This window comes from Chelonia mydas, chromosome 23, assembly GCF_015237465.2.
Source record: "Chelonia mydas isolate rCheMyd1 chromosome 23, rCheMyd1.pri.v2, whole genome shotgun sequence".
Classification (NCBI taxonomy): Eukaryota; Metazoa; Chordata; order Testudines; family Cheloniidae; genus Chelonia; species Chelonia mydas.
Genome location: NC_051263.2, coordinates 1,688,271 through 1,702,285, shown reverse-complemented (window position 1 = coordinate 1,702,285; position 14,015 = coordinate 1,688,271). Strand labels below are relative to the sequence as shown.

The window sequence follows — 14,015 nt, the reverse complement described above, 5'->3', positions numbered from 1 at the left end:
CAGGCACCGCGTTTGGAGCAGGAAATACAATAGACAGAGTCAACCCCAAAAGCCCCAGCTATCCATGTGTGTACAAAGACAAGGGAAATAACTGGTGGGGCTCACCAAGCAAAAAAAGGTCCCACACACAGTACATGAGCCAGGAACAGAATCCGGCTGTCCTGCTTCCCTGTCAGCCCTTCTAACCATTAGACCACGCTCCCTCCCCAGGCCTCAGCTTGTGCTTTTCTTAATCCAAGCGGACGCTCATATTTTGTTAGTCTCTAGTCCCTTGCATGTGCGGATCTCAAAGCACATTGCAAGCACTAATCAGTGAAGCCAGGGGGTTACCCTGTTCTTCCCAACCTGAAGAAGCAGGGTTTCCCTTCCCCTCTGGGTGTCACCCCTTTCGGCTTCAATCTGCTGTTCCCACGGCGACATATTTTTCTGACAAAAAAATGTCTTTGACCAAGATACAAATTTAGTGCAAAGTTTTTATTTTGCAGCAAAACATGTCAAAACATTTCACACCATCTTGGTGAGCCCCACTCTCTCCCCCTTTTATTCCCCCTCCCCCACTCACAGCTTTCTGAAATAAAAATATATATTTTCATTTTTTCTCAAAGGACATGTCTGTTTGTTGTGGCCAGCTGTAGCTATCATGGTGAGAGCTCCTGCATCAGTTTCGATCTAATTCAGCCATCGCATGCGTGAGTGATTGCAGGATTGGGACCCACGTATATGGCAGAGAGAGGGAAAGAACCCGGGAGTCCTGACACCTACTCCCCTGCTGTAACTGCTAGACCAGAGGTGTCCAATACGTTCACCGCTAGCCACATGTGATGAATAGGCTATTGAATTGTGGCTAATGCATGTGGCTTTTTTATAATGTGGTGAATAAGAAAAATTCAAAACCACAAGTGTGGCTAGCATCATGGCTAGCATCGAATTTCTATTGGACACCGCTGTGCTAGACCCTCACTCCCTTCCCAGAGCTAGCAATTCTGAGGATTTCTAGCTCTAGGAAAGTGTATGTGGGGGGGTCTAGTGGTTAGAGCAGGGGACTAGGAAACAGGACTCTTGGGTTCTTTTCCTGACTCTGCCATATACTTGGATCCCAATCCTACAGACATTCATGAGCACAACTTCCTCATCCTCTCCTCTAATAAGCCACACTCCCAAGCCCCACCACTTAAGCCAGGAATAGAACCCAGGCATCCTGTGCGTCAACCACAAAACCATGAGCATTCCCCATCTGAGGGCTCTCTCCATTCCAGAACTGTACACAACTTTGGAGATATCTTGGCATTAAAAAGAAAAAACGTGAGTGACGGCCAGCGGTAACTTGTCCAGGAATGTGCAGTGTCAAGACCTACAAATGAGATCGTAGCATGGAAAAACTTCCTCCTTTACACAGGTCCAGCCTTGCTACCTTGGGGCCATCATACGCTTACCCTGTTTGTTTCACGATCAGTGACTGCGCTCCTGGCATGTCTGCTGACGATTCCTCAGCGGGGGAGGGCACAGACCCTGTACTCGGGAGGTATGTTCCAAAATCCACTCGCTTTTGGGGCAAGGTCAATTTCCTGGGGGTCAACGGGTGACTGCAAAGTGAAGTGCTGCAGGACGGAAGTAAAGACCAGGAAGAGCTCCATGCGGGCCAGACCCTCGCCCAGACACACCCGCTTCCCTAGGGGAACAAAGGCAAATAAAGGAATCCTGGCTGACTGTCCCAGAGAGTGAACAAGACACCCCGTCCCTTCCATGCACAGAGCTCAACACTCCGCAGTCACACCCATGCTCCCGCAACTTAGCCTGGAAGGAGTTCATTTGTTAGGAATGAGGCCTGATCTATGGGGGGCTGGGGAAGGGGGAGAAATGCTGGTACCTGAGGAAAAAGCCACAAAAGCATGGTTCTTCTTAAAGCCGCCATTCTCATCCAAAAAATTCCCAGGGTTGAAGCGTTCTGGGTCGCTGAAGTGTCTGGGGTCCCGGAGGGCAGAGCCCAGCATGCAGAAAACATCTGTCCCCTAGTAAGAGAGGTGGTTCTGGTTGTTTGGCCAGCTCTAGCTATCACAGAGAGAGCTTCCTCATTAGTTTCAATCTATTTTAGCCAGGGCACATGTGAGTGTTTGCAGGATTGGGACCCACGTATACAACAGAGGCAGGGAAAGAACCCAGGAGTCCTGACATCTAGTCCCTCGCTGTAACTGGTCTCACACCCTTCCACAAAGCAAACCTGCTTTGCCTTCTCCCCAGGAGCCAGAGTCAGCAGCGCAGCTCCACAGAGCATGTGGGATGCTGGCATGGCTTGTGCAAACCGGCTAGCCAGGCGCGAGGGGCTTGGTTTGAAGTCGGAGCTCTCCTTCGCCTCGGTGCACTGCCTGCCACACCCAGGCGGTCAGGAATTGCACCCCTGGGTGTCCCCATGCCTAGTCCTGGGCCCTCTCCTCTGAGCCACACTGCAGCTGTCAATGATGGAGAAATAGCACCACTTAGTGGATGGGGAAATCCCAACACCCCAGCCTGATTGTCCCACCCAGGGAAACAGAGATTTGTAGTGATCTTTTTAGAGAATAAAACAGAGGCCGATGGAGAGCCAGGGCTGCTAATGCCTGAGAGCACCCCGTAACTGTATTCGACATGTGTGCGCATGCACATATTTCCTCTGGTCCTGTGCAAGCTCAGGTGATGATCATCTTATCCTGGTGTCTGTTCAAAGCCACATTTCAAATGCAGCTGTCTCTGGGGTGCAGAGCGATAGCTAAGCAGAGCACAACGCGAGGAGAGGGAAACAGAAATGTTCACAGACACTAGGGCAGGTTCCCATGAAGGGTGGCTGCCGGGTGTGTGTGTGTGTGTGTTGTATTTTAAAACATAAACGGGGCGTTCGCACTAAGCTCTGGACTCAGCACCTTGGGCAGCATGTACCCCTGGAACTGGGTGTCTCGGATCACTGCATGCGGAATCCCCAGAGGGATGATGTTGCTGAATCGCTGGATCTCGTGCAGCACGGCGTGGGTGTAGGGCATGCGGCTTCGGTCCTCAGCAGCGGGGCTGCGGTTTCGGCCGATGACACCATCAATTTCCTGATGCACCCTTTCTGTTGAGACACCAGTGGAAGGCATGTTATGGACACAGGGAGCATGTGGCACGAAACACCCCAGCCAAGTTGTGGTCTAGGGGCAGGTCATGGGATCTGCCCCGCTGCTGCCTGAACTGTTCTTATTAGTATTTCGGTAGCACCGAGAGGCCCTGTCTGAGACAAGGGTCCCATTGTACGTACCTGTGGTAAGACCGTCGCTGCTGAAAGAGCTTAAAATCTCAGTAGACAAGATACAAAGGAGTACTACCCCTGTTTGACAGGCGGAGAACTAACCAGTATGGAGTTAGTGATTGACAGCAGTTCACACAAGGGGTCGGCAGCTGACCTCCAGCCTAGTGAATTAATCACAAAGTCCACCTCATCCGTTAGAGCTGCGGGGATGTGGGGGGGTTGGGGAGGTGGAGTCCAGATTCTCCAACCCGGCACCCACCCCAGCTCCACCCTTATATACAGTAGAAGAGTTTCTTAGAAGCCAGTGCTTCCATAACAGAGGCGAAAGACACGGAAAGAGGCCAGACAAGGGCTCTGGATTCGCTCTCTGGTCCACGCGGTTGGCTCAGTTACCGATAGTCTCCATCCTGATTGGCACAGCTGGAGTAACAGCTGGTAACAAAACAGTGGGAACCGGAATATCCATTTTGTGGGCAATTTGGTGATTTCAAAATTCGTTTCGATTCCAAAATGGAACCATCACAGCCACAAAAGAATTTAAGAATTTCCTGCCAAAAATAATGTTTAAAAAAATCATTTTGGGTCAAAACCCTTTCTGAACATTTTCATTTCATTTGAGTTGCAATAATATAAAGTTAAGAAAAATCAAGATGAATAATTGGAATGTTTTGCTCCAAAACTGTCGAACTGGGACATGGCTGTTTTCTGAACACTTCCTTCTGATCTTTTCTAAACGCAATGTTGTTGAAATAGAGGGGAAGAAACCCATTCTGTCAGAAACCTTTAAACCAGCCCTACTAATTACCTTGTACCTCTGGGTATTTCATCAGGAGCAGGAACCCGTATCTCAAGGTGGAGCTCACCATCTCCGTCCCACCGAAAAACAAGTGGACTACGCTCAGCACCAGGTTCTTAGTGTGGAATTCACTCAGCGGATTTTGCTTTTCCTTGAAAGAGGAAATAAAAAACCCCCAAAAAACTCATAGCTAATGATGCCCAAACAGCAGGGTGACAAACAGAGGAGAGAAATATTTGCAGCTCCAGAATTCATGGCTGAGGTCTCTGGTTTCACGGCCAGACCAATACACTTGTGAGTTAACCTGAAAAACTAATGAGGACGTTAATTTGATCGTTCAATATTTCTAACGCAGTATTTTGAATCAACAGGCAGCATTAAAGCCTCAGATCAAAACACTCCTATTTCTCTCACAAAATACCATAGGTCAGAGGATGGGGGCTGCTTGGAGGCACACGGCATTGCCTGGGTGTGCACAACTCTCTCAGGTTTCAGAGTAACAGCCGTGTTAGTCTGTATTCGCAAAAAGAAAAGGAGGACTTGTGGCACCTTAGAGACTAACCAATTTATTTGAGCATGAGCTTTCGTGAGCTACAGCTCACTTCATCGGATGCATACTGTGGAAATTGCAGAAGACATTATATACACAGACACCATGAAACAATACCTCCTCCCATCCCACTCTCCTGCTGATAATTAGGAGAGTGGGATGGGAGGAGGTATTGTTTCATGGTGTCTGTGTATATAATGTCTTCTGCAATTTCCACAGTATGCATCCGATGAAGTGAGCTGTAGCTCACGAAAGCTCATGCTCAAATAAATTGGTTAGTCTCTAAGGTGCCACAAGTCCTCCTTTTCTTTTTACAACTCTCTCAGGCGCTGTCTTGTGAGCGTGAAGGGGTTTCAATGCCAGCCGTTGCTTGAGCACGTGGATTATTTGCATGGGAAAGGTAGTTTGGTAACCATGGGCCTGACCTGGTGGGGTCGTTTGCCCCGGAACAAGTCGAGCTGGCCTAAGACGCTACTCACGCCCACTTTGCACTGGGATAAATAATTGCGCTGGGTGCAGGGCAGTGGAGAATCAGGCCCAGTGCATCGAACTCTTGCCCCAGGAAAGCGACACAAGGGAATTATGGACCACCCGTCACTTGCGGTGTTCATCCAGGGAAAGGAAAGCCAGGGCGTGGCCGGGAAGAAGATAAAGGGGATTCTTTCTACAGGCCATTGGTCACAGACAGATGTGGTGATGCTCTCTGGCTCTGTGGTTCCCAGCCTGTGCGAAGGAACATCCCAGAGTCCACTGGAGAACCCCCCTAAAATACCGCCCTGGCCCCCACAGCTCTGTACCTCTTCCATCTTGATGAGGAAGGCGTCAATGTAATCCCGAGGGCAGCCAGGATCCAAGGTCTTCTGGTTCCTCTGCACCCGCTCGGTGACGAAGTTGTGCAGCACGTCAACGTGCTTAAGAATCCGGTTGTGGGGGCCGGGTAAGAAGCGCATGATGCCTGGAAACATCTCGTAGAGCTGCGGGGGGAAGGCGGGAGAGACATGGAAAGCTCCTTTAGCAGCCTGGAGAGGGAGGGGACGGCCACTTGTGAGCCCGCCCCGACTGGACGTCCAGGGGGAACTGGCCACTCAGGCAGCCCGACGACCTCTGTCTCACTGCTCCCGCAGCTGGCTCAGAGCAGCCCAGGAGCAGCCGCAAGCGGCGAGGCCATCCCCAGGCGTTCCAAAATCATGAGTCCGGCCCCCAAAGTCGCAAGAGTGGCTTAAAAATCCTGAGATTTTAAAAGAAGACGAATGATGGCTTTGGAGAGCTGTCCGCGAGCCAGCTGCTCCGCATCATGCTTTCAGGCTCCTCTCTGCACACACGAGGGCAAACTTGCGTTAGAAAAAAGAGGCGGGCTAAGAGTCTGACCCAGAACCCATGACTCCAGGAGCTGGGGCTTTTAGAAAAGACACCAGAGCCCCAGAGGCTGGTGATAAAATCTCCAGCGGGGTCCAGCCCTGGAATCCCCGCCTGCGTCTTTGGTTCTGGGCTGGGAGGAACGCCACTTCTGCCCCTCCCAAGATGTCCCGCCTCCTCGGCTGGGATCCCACAGTCTCATTTTGTGAGCTGCTGAGCCAGGTTTTCCAGGCCGGGCCCAATTTCTGTGCCATGCCTGGATAGAGCTACTCACATGTGTGTGCCCCAGATCCAACAGACTGGCTGCTCCGCACCCCAAAGGCATAGGTATGAAGTGCTGTAGCAATCAGGTGTGCTGGACCACGCCTGCTGCTTTGCCATCCACACCCAGGGTCCCACTGACTTTGGTGGGCATCAGACTGGGCCCAGGGAAGGCACAAGGGACGAGGGATGAGCTCAGTGGGAGACACCAGCAGCTGTGAAGTTAGCTGCCCTCTGTAACAGGTGTCTGGTGACGCACTGGGGCCAGTAGGAGGGATAAGGCCTTGGGATCTTTGCAGGACCGAGCCCCAGGTGATGGCTCTCCATCCAACTGCAGGAGGGTGGGGAGCGGTCAGGGATGAAGGGCCAGATCTACAAAGATGCAGACAGGCTCCCAAGTCACACTTGGGGGTTGGGTGCCCAGCGTACTTAGGTGCATCTTTGGGCACCTAAATATCTTGTAAAATCCAGCCTGGATTCCTAGCTCCCTCCCTGCTCTCCTTCCAAGGATCTGTTCGCTCGCTGCCACTCCAGGACCTGACCTGGGCTGCACAGACCCCCCGTGGCCCCAGCAAGCATCACCCACCTGCGTCCAGGGGCTGGTCAGCTCCAGGAAGAGGCTCTGGATGACGTCGAGTAAGCTCAGGAACGTCTGGTCCTGGTAGTCGAAGCGGTCCCCGAAGGCGATGGAGGAGATCACATTGGCCACGGCGTGGCTGACGGGGAGGCTGGGGTCGAAGGGAGAACCTGGGGTGGCAGAACAGACTGTGCTCAGCTGCCGGGAGATGCCAGGAGCGGCAAGAGGGGGAATATCCCTCGCCCATCAAAGCCGCCTGGGGTTAATGGCTCACCGCGAGGGGCAATGAAGTGTGGGGATGGGCAGCGCCCCCTCCTCCTCGCCAAGCTGGGACCAGGGGGATTTTTCATCCTTTTCCAACTCTTGGGAGGTAGAAACTGAAATCTCTCGATGCATGGACTTGCCCCCCTTTCCGCTCCCCAGTGTGACCCTCTCTGCTCTGGAGCTGAGGAAGCCGATGGCTGGGCAGCTGATGCCCACTGCCCAAGGCACGAAGTGAGGGAGAGGCCGGGAGAGGAACAGGGCCCAGCAGGCCTGGCTCTACGGGCCAGGTTTTCAGAAGAGCTCAACACAGGGAGCCTCCAGCGAGAGCAACAGAGACCCCCTGCCCCTCCTCCGCGTGTGGAGAACTTAGACCCTCCACCGAGGCCCCGCAGCCCTGACGCGACAGACACAAACCTCTGGTTTTCCTGATCTCCTCCACCAGACACCGAGCTTCCTCCGCGATCCTCTCTTCCAGGGTCCTTTTCCCCATCCCCAGACTCCTCAGGGTGGCGACCGAGAACTGGCGGAGCTGTCTCCACCGCTCGCCGTTTGCTAAGATGACCCCTGAGGACGAGAGCGGGAAACAGACGGGGCTGAGGGACAAATGACAACCAGCCAGGGAGAGAAGGGAGGGGTGTCAGCAAGAACATGCTTGTGAACAGAAAATGAAGCGGATCAGTGGGATCGTTAAACTGGGTTGGCTGTCTTGCCTGGAGAAATCCATCGCTCAAAGTCAACGTCCCGTCAAAGTCATTATTCTCAAATGCTGCTGTTGCAAGACAGGCCCAGTTCTGCTAAACGCTGCATCCGGTGAAACCGGTTGAACGTTGCTTAGGAATCCCCCAGGGCATCTCGCTGGCTTTCCTGGCATCAAACATGTTCTTTTAACCCCCAGGGTAAGTTCTCATCAAGCAGTTTGACTCTATCTTTGTATCTTCCCGCTCCTGAATGTTGACCTCCGGTGTTAGGAGACACAGCTAGTCTAGACACGGTGGGTCCAGGCTGGGACATGCTAACTGTGTGGAAGGAGTTATTCCTGAGCCGGGGGGTGTTTGGAGAAGCGATCAGGGTATGGCAGACACCGACACAGGGGAAAGGTTAAAGGAGCTATAGGAAGACTGGTCTTGTAGTTACGGTGCCAGCCTGGTACTCAAGAGGGCTGGCTTTGGGTCCCGACTTTGCCACTCACTCCCCGTCTGTGGTATAATTCCCATTTTCCAGACCAGTGACTGAAGTACTTACAGGGGAAGTGACTCACACATAAACACTTCAGTTTCTCATGTGTAAAGTGCAAATCCAGCTACACACCCACCTCCCGGGGCGCACCGGGGATCAGCTCTCTGAGAAGCTCAGCTACTCTAGGGAGGGGGGCCGAGCGAGGCCTTCCAGAGACTAACCTAGGTGGTGTGGCTCAGGGAAGACGACAGGGATCAGAAGGGTGACAAGCAGCTATCGAGTGTGAAGCCCAAGGGTTCTAACGAGGAGCACGGGGCAGAAATTGTGGGACACTTTATTAGCCAATCACAGGTGAATGCATTTTAGGAAACAACAGAGGATGAACTGGATGGGACTCCATGGCCACTGATTTTGGTTGCCCAGCGTGAGACCCCTGGGGTCTGAATTTAAAGAGGTGCTGAGCACCGGGAGCTTCCATCGCCCCCAGTTGAAGTTGTGGGTACTGCACCTCTGAGCCCCCGAAAACCAAGCCTCCCAATATCAAGGCTCCTTGGGAAGGCGTTGGCCCCTGATTCTGGGTCGCTCTCAGGGGGAAGTTGGATAGTTCCCTAGGGGACCTCGGGAATTCATTATCTGTCACTTCCCCCCAGCCCTGCGACCGCTCAGTCCAATAAGGGAGGACGGGCCAACGTCAAAGAGATCCAGAAGTGAATTCCACGAGCCCAAAATCTCAGTGCTTGTGGCGTAGGGTTGCCAGAACGCCCGGTTGAAAAGGGACGGTGGTGGCTCTGTTAAAAGTCTGGTCGGCAGCGCAGCAGGGGACCGGGGCTAAGGCAGGCTCCCTGCCTGCCCCAGCTCTGCGCGGAAGCGGCTGCCAGGTCCTTGTGGCCCCTAGGCTCATGGGCTGCCAGGGAGGCTCCGCGCGATGCCCCCGCCCCTAGTGCCGGCTCCGCTGCTCCCATTGGCTGGGAACCGCAACCAATGGGAGCTGCAGGGGCGGTGCCTGCGGGCGCAAGAGCAGCAGACAGAGCCTCCCTGGCCGCCCTGCGCCTAGGGCAGCGGTTCTCAAACTGTGGGTCGCGACCCTGTTTTAATGGGGTCACCAGGGCCGGCTTAGACTTGCTGGGGATGAAGCCAAAGCCAGAGCCCCATCACCCAGCACTGAGCTGAAGCCAGAGGGCTTCAGCCCCAGGTGGCAGGGCTCAGGTTACAGGCCCTGGACCTGGGGCTGAAGCCCTTGGGCCTTGGTCCCCCTCCTGGGGTCGTGAAGTAATTTTTGTTGTCAGAAGGGGGTTGTGGAGCAATGAAGTTTGAGAACCCCTGCTCTAGGGGCTACAGGGACCCCGCACCCCAAACGTCCTCCCGCACCCCAACCCTCTGCCCCAGCCCGGAGTCCCCTTCCACACCCAAACTCCTTCCCGGAGCCAACACACAACCCCCTCCCGCACCACAACCTCCTGCCCTGGCCTGGAGTCCCTTCTGCACCCAAACTCCTTCCCGGAGCCTGCACCCAACCTCCTCCCGCACCCCAACCTCCCGCCCCAGCCTGGAGTCCCTTCTGCACCCAAACTCCCTCCCGGAGCCTGCACCCAACCTCCTCCCGCCCCCCAACCTCCCGCCCCAGCCTGGTGAAAGTGAGTGTGGGTGGGGGGAGAGTGAGCGATGGAGGGAGGGGGGATGGAGCAAGCAGGGAGGGCCTCGGAGAAGGGGCAGGGCAGGGGTGGGACCTTGGGGAAGGAGCGGGGCAGGGCGCAGGGCAGGGGTGTTCGGTTTTGTGCCGTTAGAAAGCTGGCCAGCCTAGTTTTGAAATCTGTCTTTGTTCCGAGCCTTTTGGAAACCAGTCACCAAAAAACCCGCCAGCCAGACAAAAAGAAACGTGAGTGAGCGAGTGGCCGTGACCCCCGAGTACCCAGCGGGGGGGTGGGGCGCTCCCCGGGGCTGTGCCAGAGCCAGCTTCTCATCCCTGCTCTGCCTGATTTGGAGCAGCGGGGTGAACCCAGACGAGGGCCCTACTCCCGACCGGTTGGTGAGCTGGGTAGAGGGCGGGGTGATGCTCTGGCAAGGTCCGGCGGCCGGCAGCCGGCCACAAGGAGGAACGCGGTGGCTGCACAGGTTGCAAGCCAGTTGTGCCCTCCCGCTCACCATAACCATGGAAGATCCTGTCCAGCGAGGGCATGCCTCCTCTGCCACTGAACTCCTCCGCGTGATCCACCAGGGCCTCCTTCACCGCCTCGTACCCGCACAGCACCACCACCCGCCGCAGGCCCAGGAGCACCGTGAACACCGGGCCGTACTGATCCCGCAGCTGCAAGGAGAAGGAGCGTCAATGGGAAGAAGGAAAGACCAGATGCTGCACTGACGAGGGAGGAATACGGGCCTAGAGAAAGGATCAGCTGTTGGCCAATATCCCTTGTGAGAACTTCTCCCTGTCCAAGTCCAGAGAGGCCCTTTGGGAATCAGCGAAAGTGACGTCTGAGGATTTGGCCCCTACGTTTTTCCACAGGGGTGACTCAGCGACTCTGCATGAGTCTCTTCTCGTTTCATTTGCATTTCAGCCGTGAGGTACCCCTGGCCCACTTATCATGGGGCTGGGTGTGGTGCGAAAACCTGCCTAGATTACAAAACAATATGATATTGTCTGAGCATTTATCGAATGTATCACACCACCGAGACGCCAATTACTCACCGGGCATTCAGGTGGGAACTGGAATTATGTTTGTTGCTTCATTCTCCAAAGAAGAATATACGCAGAAAAACCTTTTAACGAGGGAATGGCACTCGCTCAGGGGGGGCTAAAAAATCGACAGCTGTTAGACAATAGCTGAGCTCGCCTTGGGCTGAGAAAGGACCGGGAGACTTGGAATCAGGGCAGACTCCCGGCTGCGCACTCGTGGAGAACAATGGGCCCTTTGGAGAGAGGGCCATTCCGTGCGCGTTTTTCTGACGCTCTGACGCATCAGCCTCAGTTGACAAATCGCTGTTCAGTTATGAAAAACAGCAAAAAGTGTCTATTAATCGAATTCCCCCCAAAAAAAGCTCCTTGTAGCACCAGATCTCAGCTGGCTAGGCAGGTGTGGGTAACTGAAGGCCAGGAGGCAGAGGGGAAATCTGATATGCACTCCCTCTGGCTACTTTGCATTTCTCTGGCTCCGGAGCAGGTGAGAGCAGAGAGTGCATGCCAGCAGATCCAACCCTTAAACTTCATTACAAGATTGAAGGTTGATCATTGATGTCTTCCGAAATATCACATGCTAACGTTCACGTTCGGTTTCTTGTTTACTGTCGATGTATGGAATTATTAACTGAAACACACACACGTGGAAATTCCCAGACAACGAGTCCATCAAGATGGAGGTACAGTTGAGAATACATCTCAATAACATACAGTAAAGTACACGATATAAGGGAATTGTAACTAGCCCATAACAGCTCATTATAAACCCAGGAAATTCTGAGTTAAAGTTAATTCTGTCTTGTGACAAAATAAGTGGGAAACATTTCTAATGTGCCTGTAAAAATCGGCTTCATCTTTGCTGAGCTCGCAAACACTGAACTTAATCGCACATGTATTAGGGGTGTCAAAGGACAAAGTTAAGGTTATTTAACATGTTTGAATTTCTTTTAAGTGTAACCTTAATCGGGTTTACAATGTTCGGTTGTAGGAAAATTATTACAGCCCTCTCATATATTTTACCCTAAGGTACAGGTGAGGACCCTCAACCTTAGCTCCGCTTGGCTTTTCCCTGGGAATCTCCAGAGGGTTGATTTTCACATGCCGCCGACTTACCGCCATCAGTGATGTGAACAGGTCCCCCCGGCTCAGCTGCAGCGCGTTGCCCAGAAGCGGCAGAGGAGTCGGTCCAGGGGGAAATTTTCTGCTTTGCTGCTGCTGTTTCCACTCCCAGAGCAAAGCCAGGCACAAAATGCCAGCAGCCAGGACAAGAGTGGCTGATCCCTCGAGCTCCATTGCGCGGGGAGCCGGTGGCCAGGAGCAGCTGGAGGCTCAGATGTGGGTTCCAGGAGCTGAATCTCGTGCTACCTGGGAAGGATGATCCAGGTCACCTGGTGTTTGGATGTGTAGGTATTCCCCAGAGCTGGGCGCAACTCAGAAATTGACAGTCCGTGGGTGACTTTGCCACCAGTCACCGGGGCGCTGGCCTTTTGAATGCCTTTGGAATCACGAGGGGATTGTAAAACATCCCGTGTCAAAGCCCTTCTGGGATCCGAGTCCTTGAGGCTGTTCTGTTTGCTTATTTAAGCCCAGGCCATGTGGCCAAGTCTTATGATCAAGGCAGCAGAGCAATGATCTTCCAAGAAACACCCGTGCAAGATAGCTGGGGATGGGCAGTGACCTGCGAAGAACCCACACAGATATTTCCATGTGTGGGACACGGAGCCGAACGGCGATCTCCCGCACGCTGCCTCCGCACTAACACGTGGAGGTGAGTCTCTGCATGTGGCAGCCGGTGCTAAAAGCGAGAAAGCTGGGCCCTGCCTGGGGAAGGACGCAGCTCCAGAAAAGGACACAGGCACGGACGTCTAGGCACCCCGGAGATCCTCCAACCCCCCTGCTCGCCTGCTGCCTGCAGTCCCCAAGCAAGTGCCGAAGTTTCTAGGAGTACGCAGCCACACATCCTCTGGCTGGGCGTTCCCCGCCTCGCTTACCTGCACGGACGGATGTGGTAGGCGTGCTCCGAGCCCACCTAAACCCACATCAAAGGGCCGAGGAGGAGGCACTCCCCTCGCTGCCTGGAGCCCAGCCGCTCCAGCGCTCTGCTGGGATGTGGGCAGCTCTCCTCCCCACTCTGCTTGGCCTGGGGCTGGAAGGTGAAGTTGGACCCCTCCCCGGAGACCCCGGGCTACAGGGTGTTCTGCTGTGGGGCTTTTTCACTCTCTCCGGTGGAAGCTGTCCCCCTGGAGACAGGCAATTCGACATGCCTTGGCCAGGGGGCTGGAGGCTGGTTCCCACACCCCCGGGGAGGTGCTGATCAGTGCAGCCCTGGGGGGCAGGAGGCGATGGCGGGAGGAGGAAGTTCTGATGTGGGGCTGCCACTGGGTGACCAGCACCCACCATTTTCCCTGTGGGTGCTCCGGCTGGGTGCGGGCTCTGCGGTGGGGCCAGGGATGAGGGGCTCAGGGCTGGGGCACAGGGTTGGGGTGCGGGGGGTGATGGCTCCTGCTGGGTGGGGCCGGGGATGAGGGGCGCAGGACTGGGGCAGAAGATTGGAGTGTGTGGGGGGGTGAGGCCTCCAGCTGGGTGCAGGCTCTGGGGTGGGGCCGCGGATGAGGGGCTCAGGTCTGGGGCACAGGGTTGGGCTGCGGGGGTGTCACGGAGTCCCCGGGCGATGCTCTGGAACTGCTCCCTTCGAAGCCAGGCAGGACTCTGGGGAAGTCTCCTCTCTGGGAGCAGCCTGTCTGCAGGACACACAGCTCACCCGGCTCCACCTTCCTGGGTCTGACCTCGGAGCATTCAGCCTCCTCTGCCCCTCCCTGCGCTTCCCACAGCGAGTCCACCCAGGCGGGGTCCTTGGGAAGCCAGAGGGTCCTGCACCCCAACTTCGCAGTCAGACGGGACTCTCAGCCAGCCAGTAACACAGAAGGTTTATTCGACGACAGGAACATGGTCTAACACAGAGCTTGCAGGTGCAGAGAACAGGACCCCTCAGCTGGGTCCCTTTTGGGGGGCAGTGAGCCAGACAACCTCGTCTGCCCTTCACTCTATGTCCCCGCCAGCCCCAAACTGAAACTCCCTCCAGCCCCGCCCTGCTCTGGGCTTTGT

General features: G+C 54.8%; 1 protein-coding gene across 2 annotated transcripts; it reads right to left on the bottom strand.

The window, feature by feature from the left end:
- Positions 1–462: 462 nt before the first annotated feature.
- LOC102945757 (cytochrome P450 2G1) lies at positions 463–12,894 on the bottom strand. Of its 2 annotated transcripts, none has more exons than XM_007070917.4 (9): positions 12,024–12,894; positions 10,379–10,541; positions 7,475–7,624; positions 6,806–6,966; positions 5,400–5,576; positions 4,062–4,203; positions 2,895–3,082; positions 1,868–2,009; positions 463–1,669 (listed from the first exon to the last, which is right to left on the bottom strand). In XM_007070917.4, the coding sequence occupies exons 1-9, from the start codon at positions 12,201–12,203 to the stop codon at positions 1,488–1,490; spliced, it is 1,485 nt and encodes a 494-aa protein (XP_007070979.2). In that variant the 5' UTR covers positions 12,204–12,894; the 3' UTR covers positions 463–1,487. The 2 variants fall into 2 exon arrangements, with proteins under 2 accessions (XP_007070979.2, XP_037740330.1); XM_037884402.2 differs by having other exon boundaries at positions 532–1,669; positions 10,923–12,167.
- Positions 12,895–14,015: the final 1,121 nt, after the last annotated feature.

Coding starts and splice junctions, on each gene's coding strand:
- LOC102945757 (XM_007070917.4), bottom strand. CDS start 12,203: ATGGAGCTCGAGGGATCAGCCACTCTTGTCCTGGCTGCTGGCATTTTG. Junction 7,625..10,378: donor CAGGATCTTCCATGGTTATG/GTGAGCGGGAGG, acceptor TCTCGTCCTCAG/GGGTCATCTTAGCAAACGGC. Junction 1,670..1,867: donor TTTTGTGGCTTTTTCCTCAG/GTACCAGCATTT, acceptor TTGTTCCCCTAG/GGAAGCGGGTGTGTCTGGGC.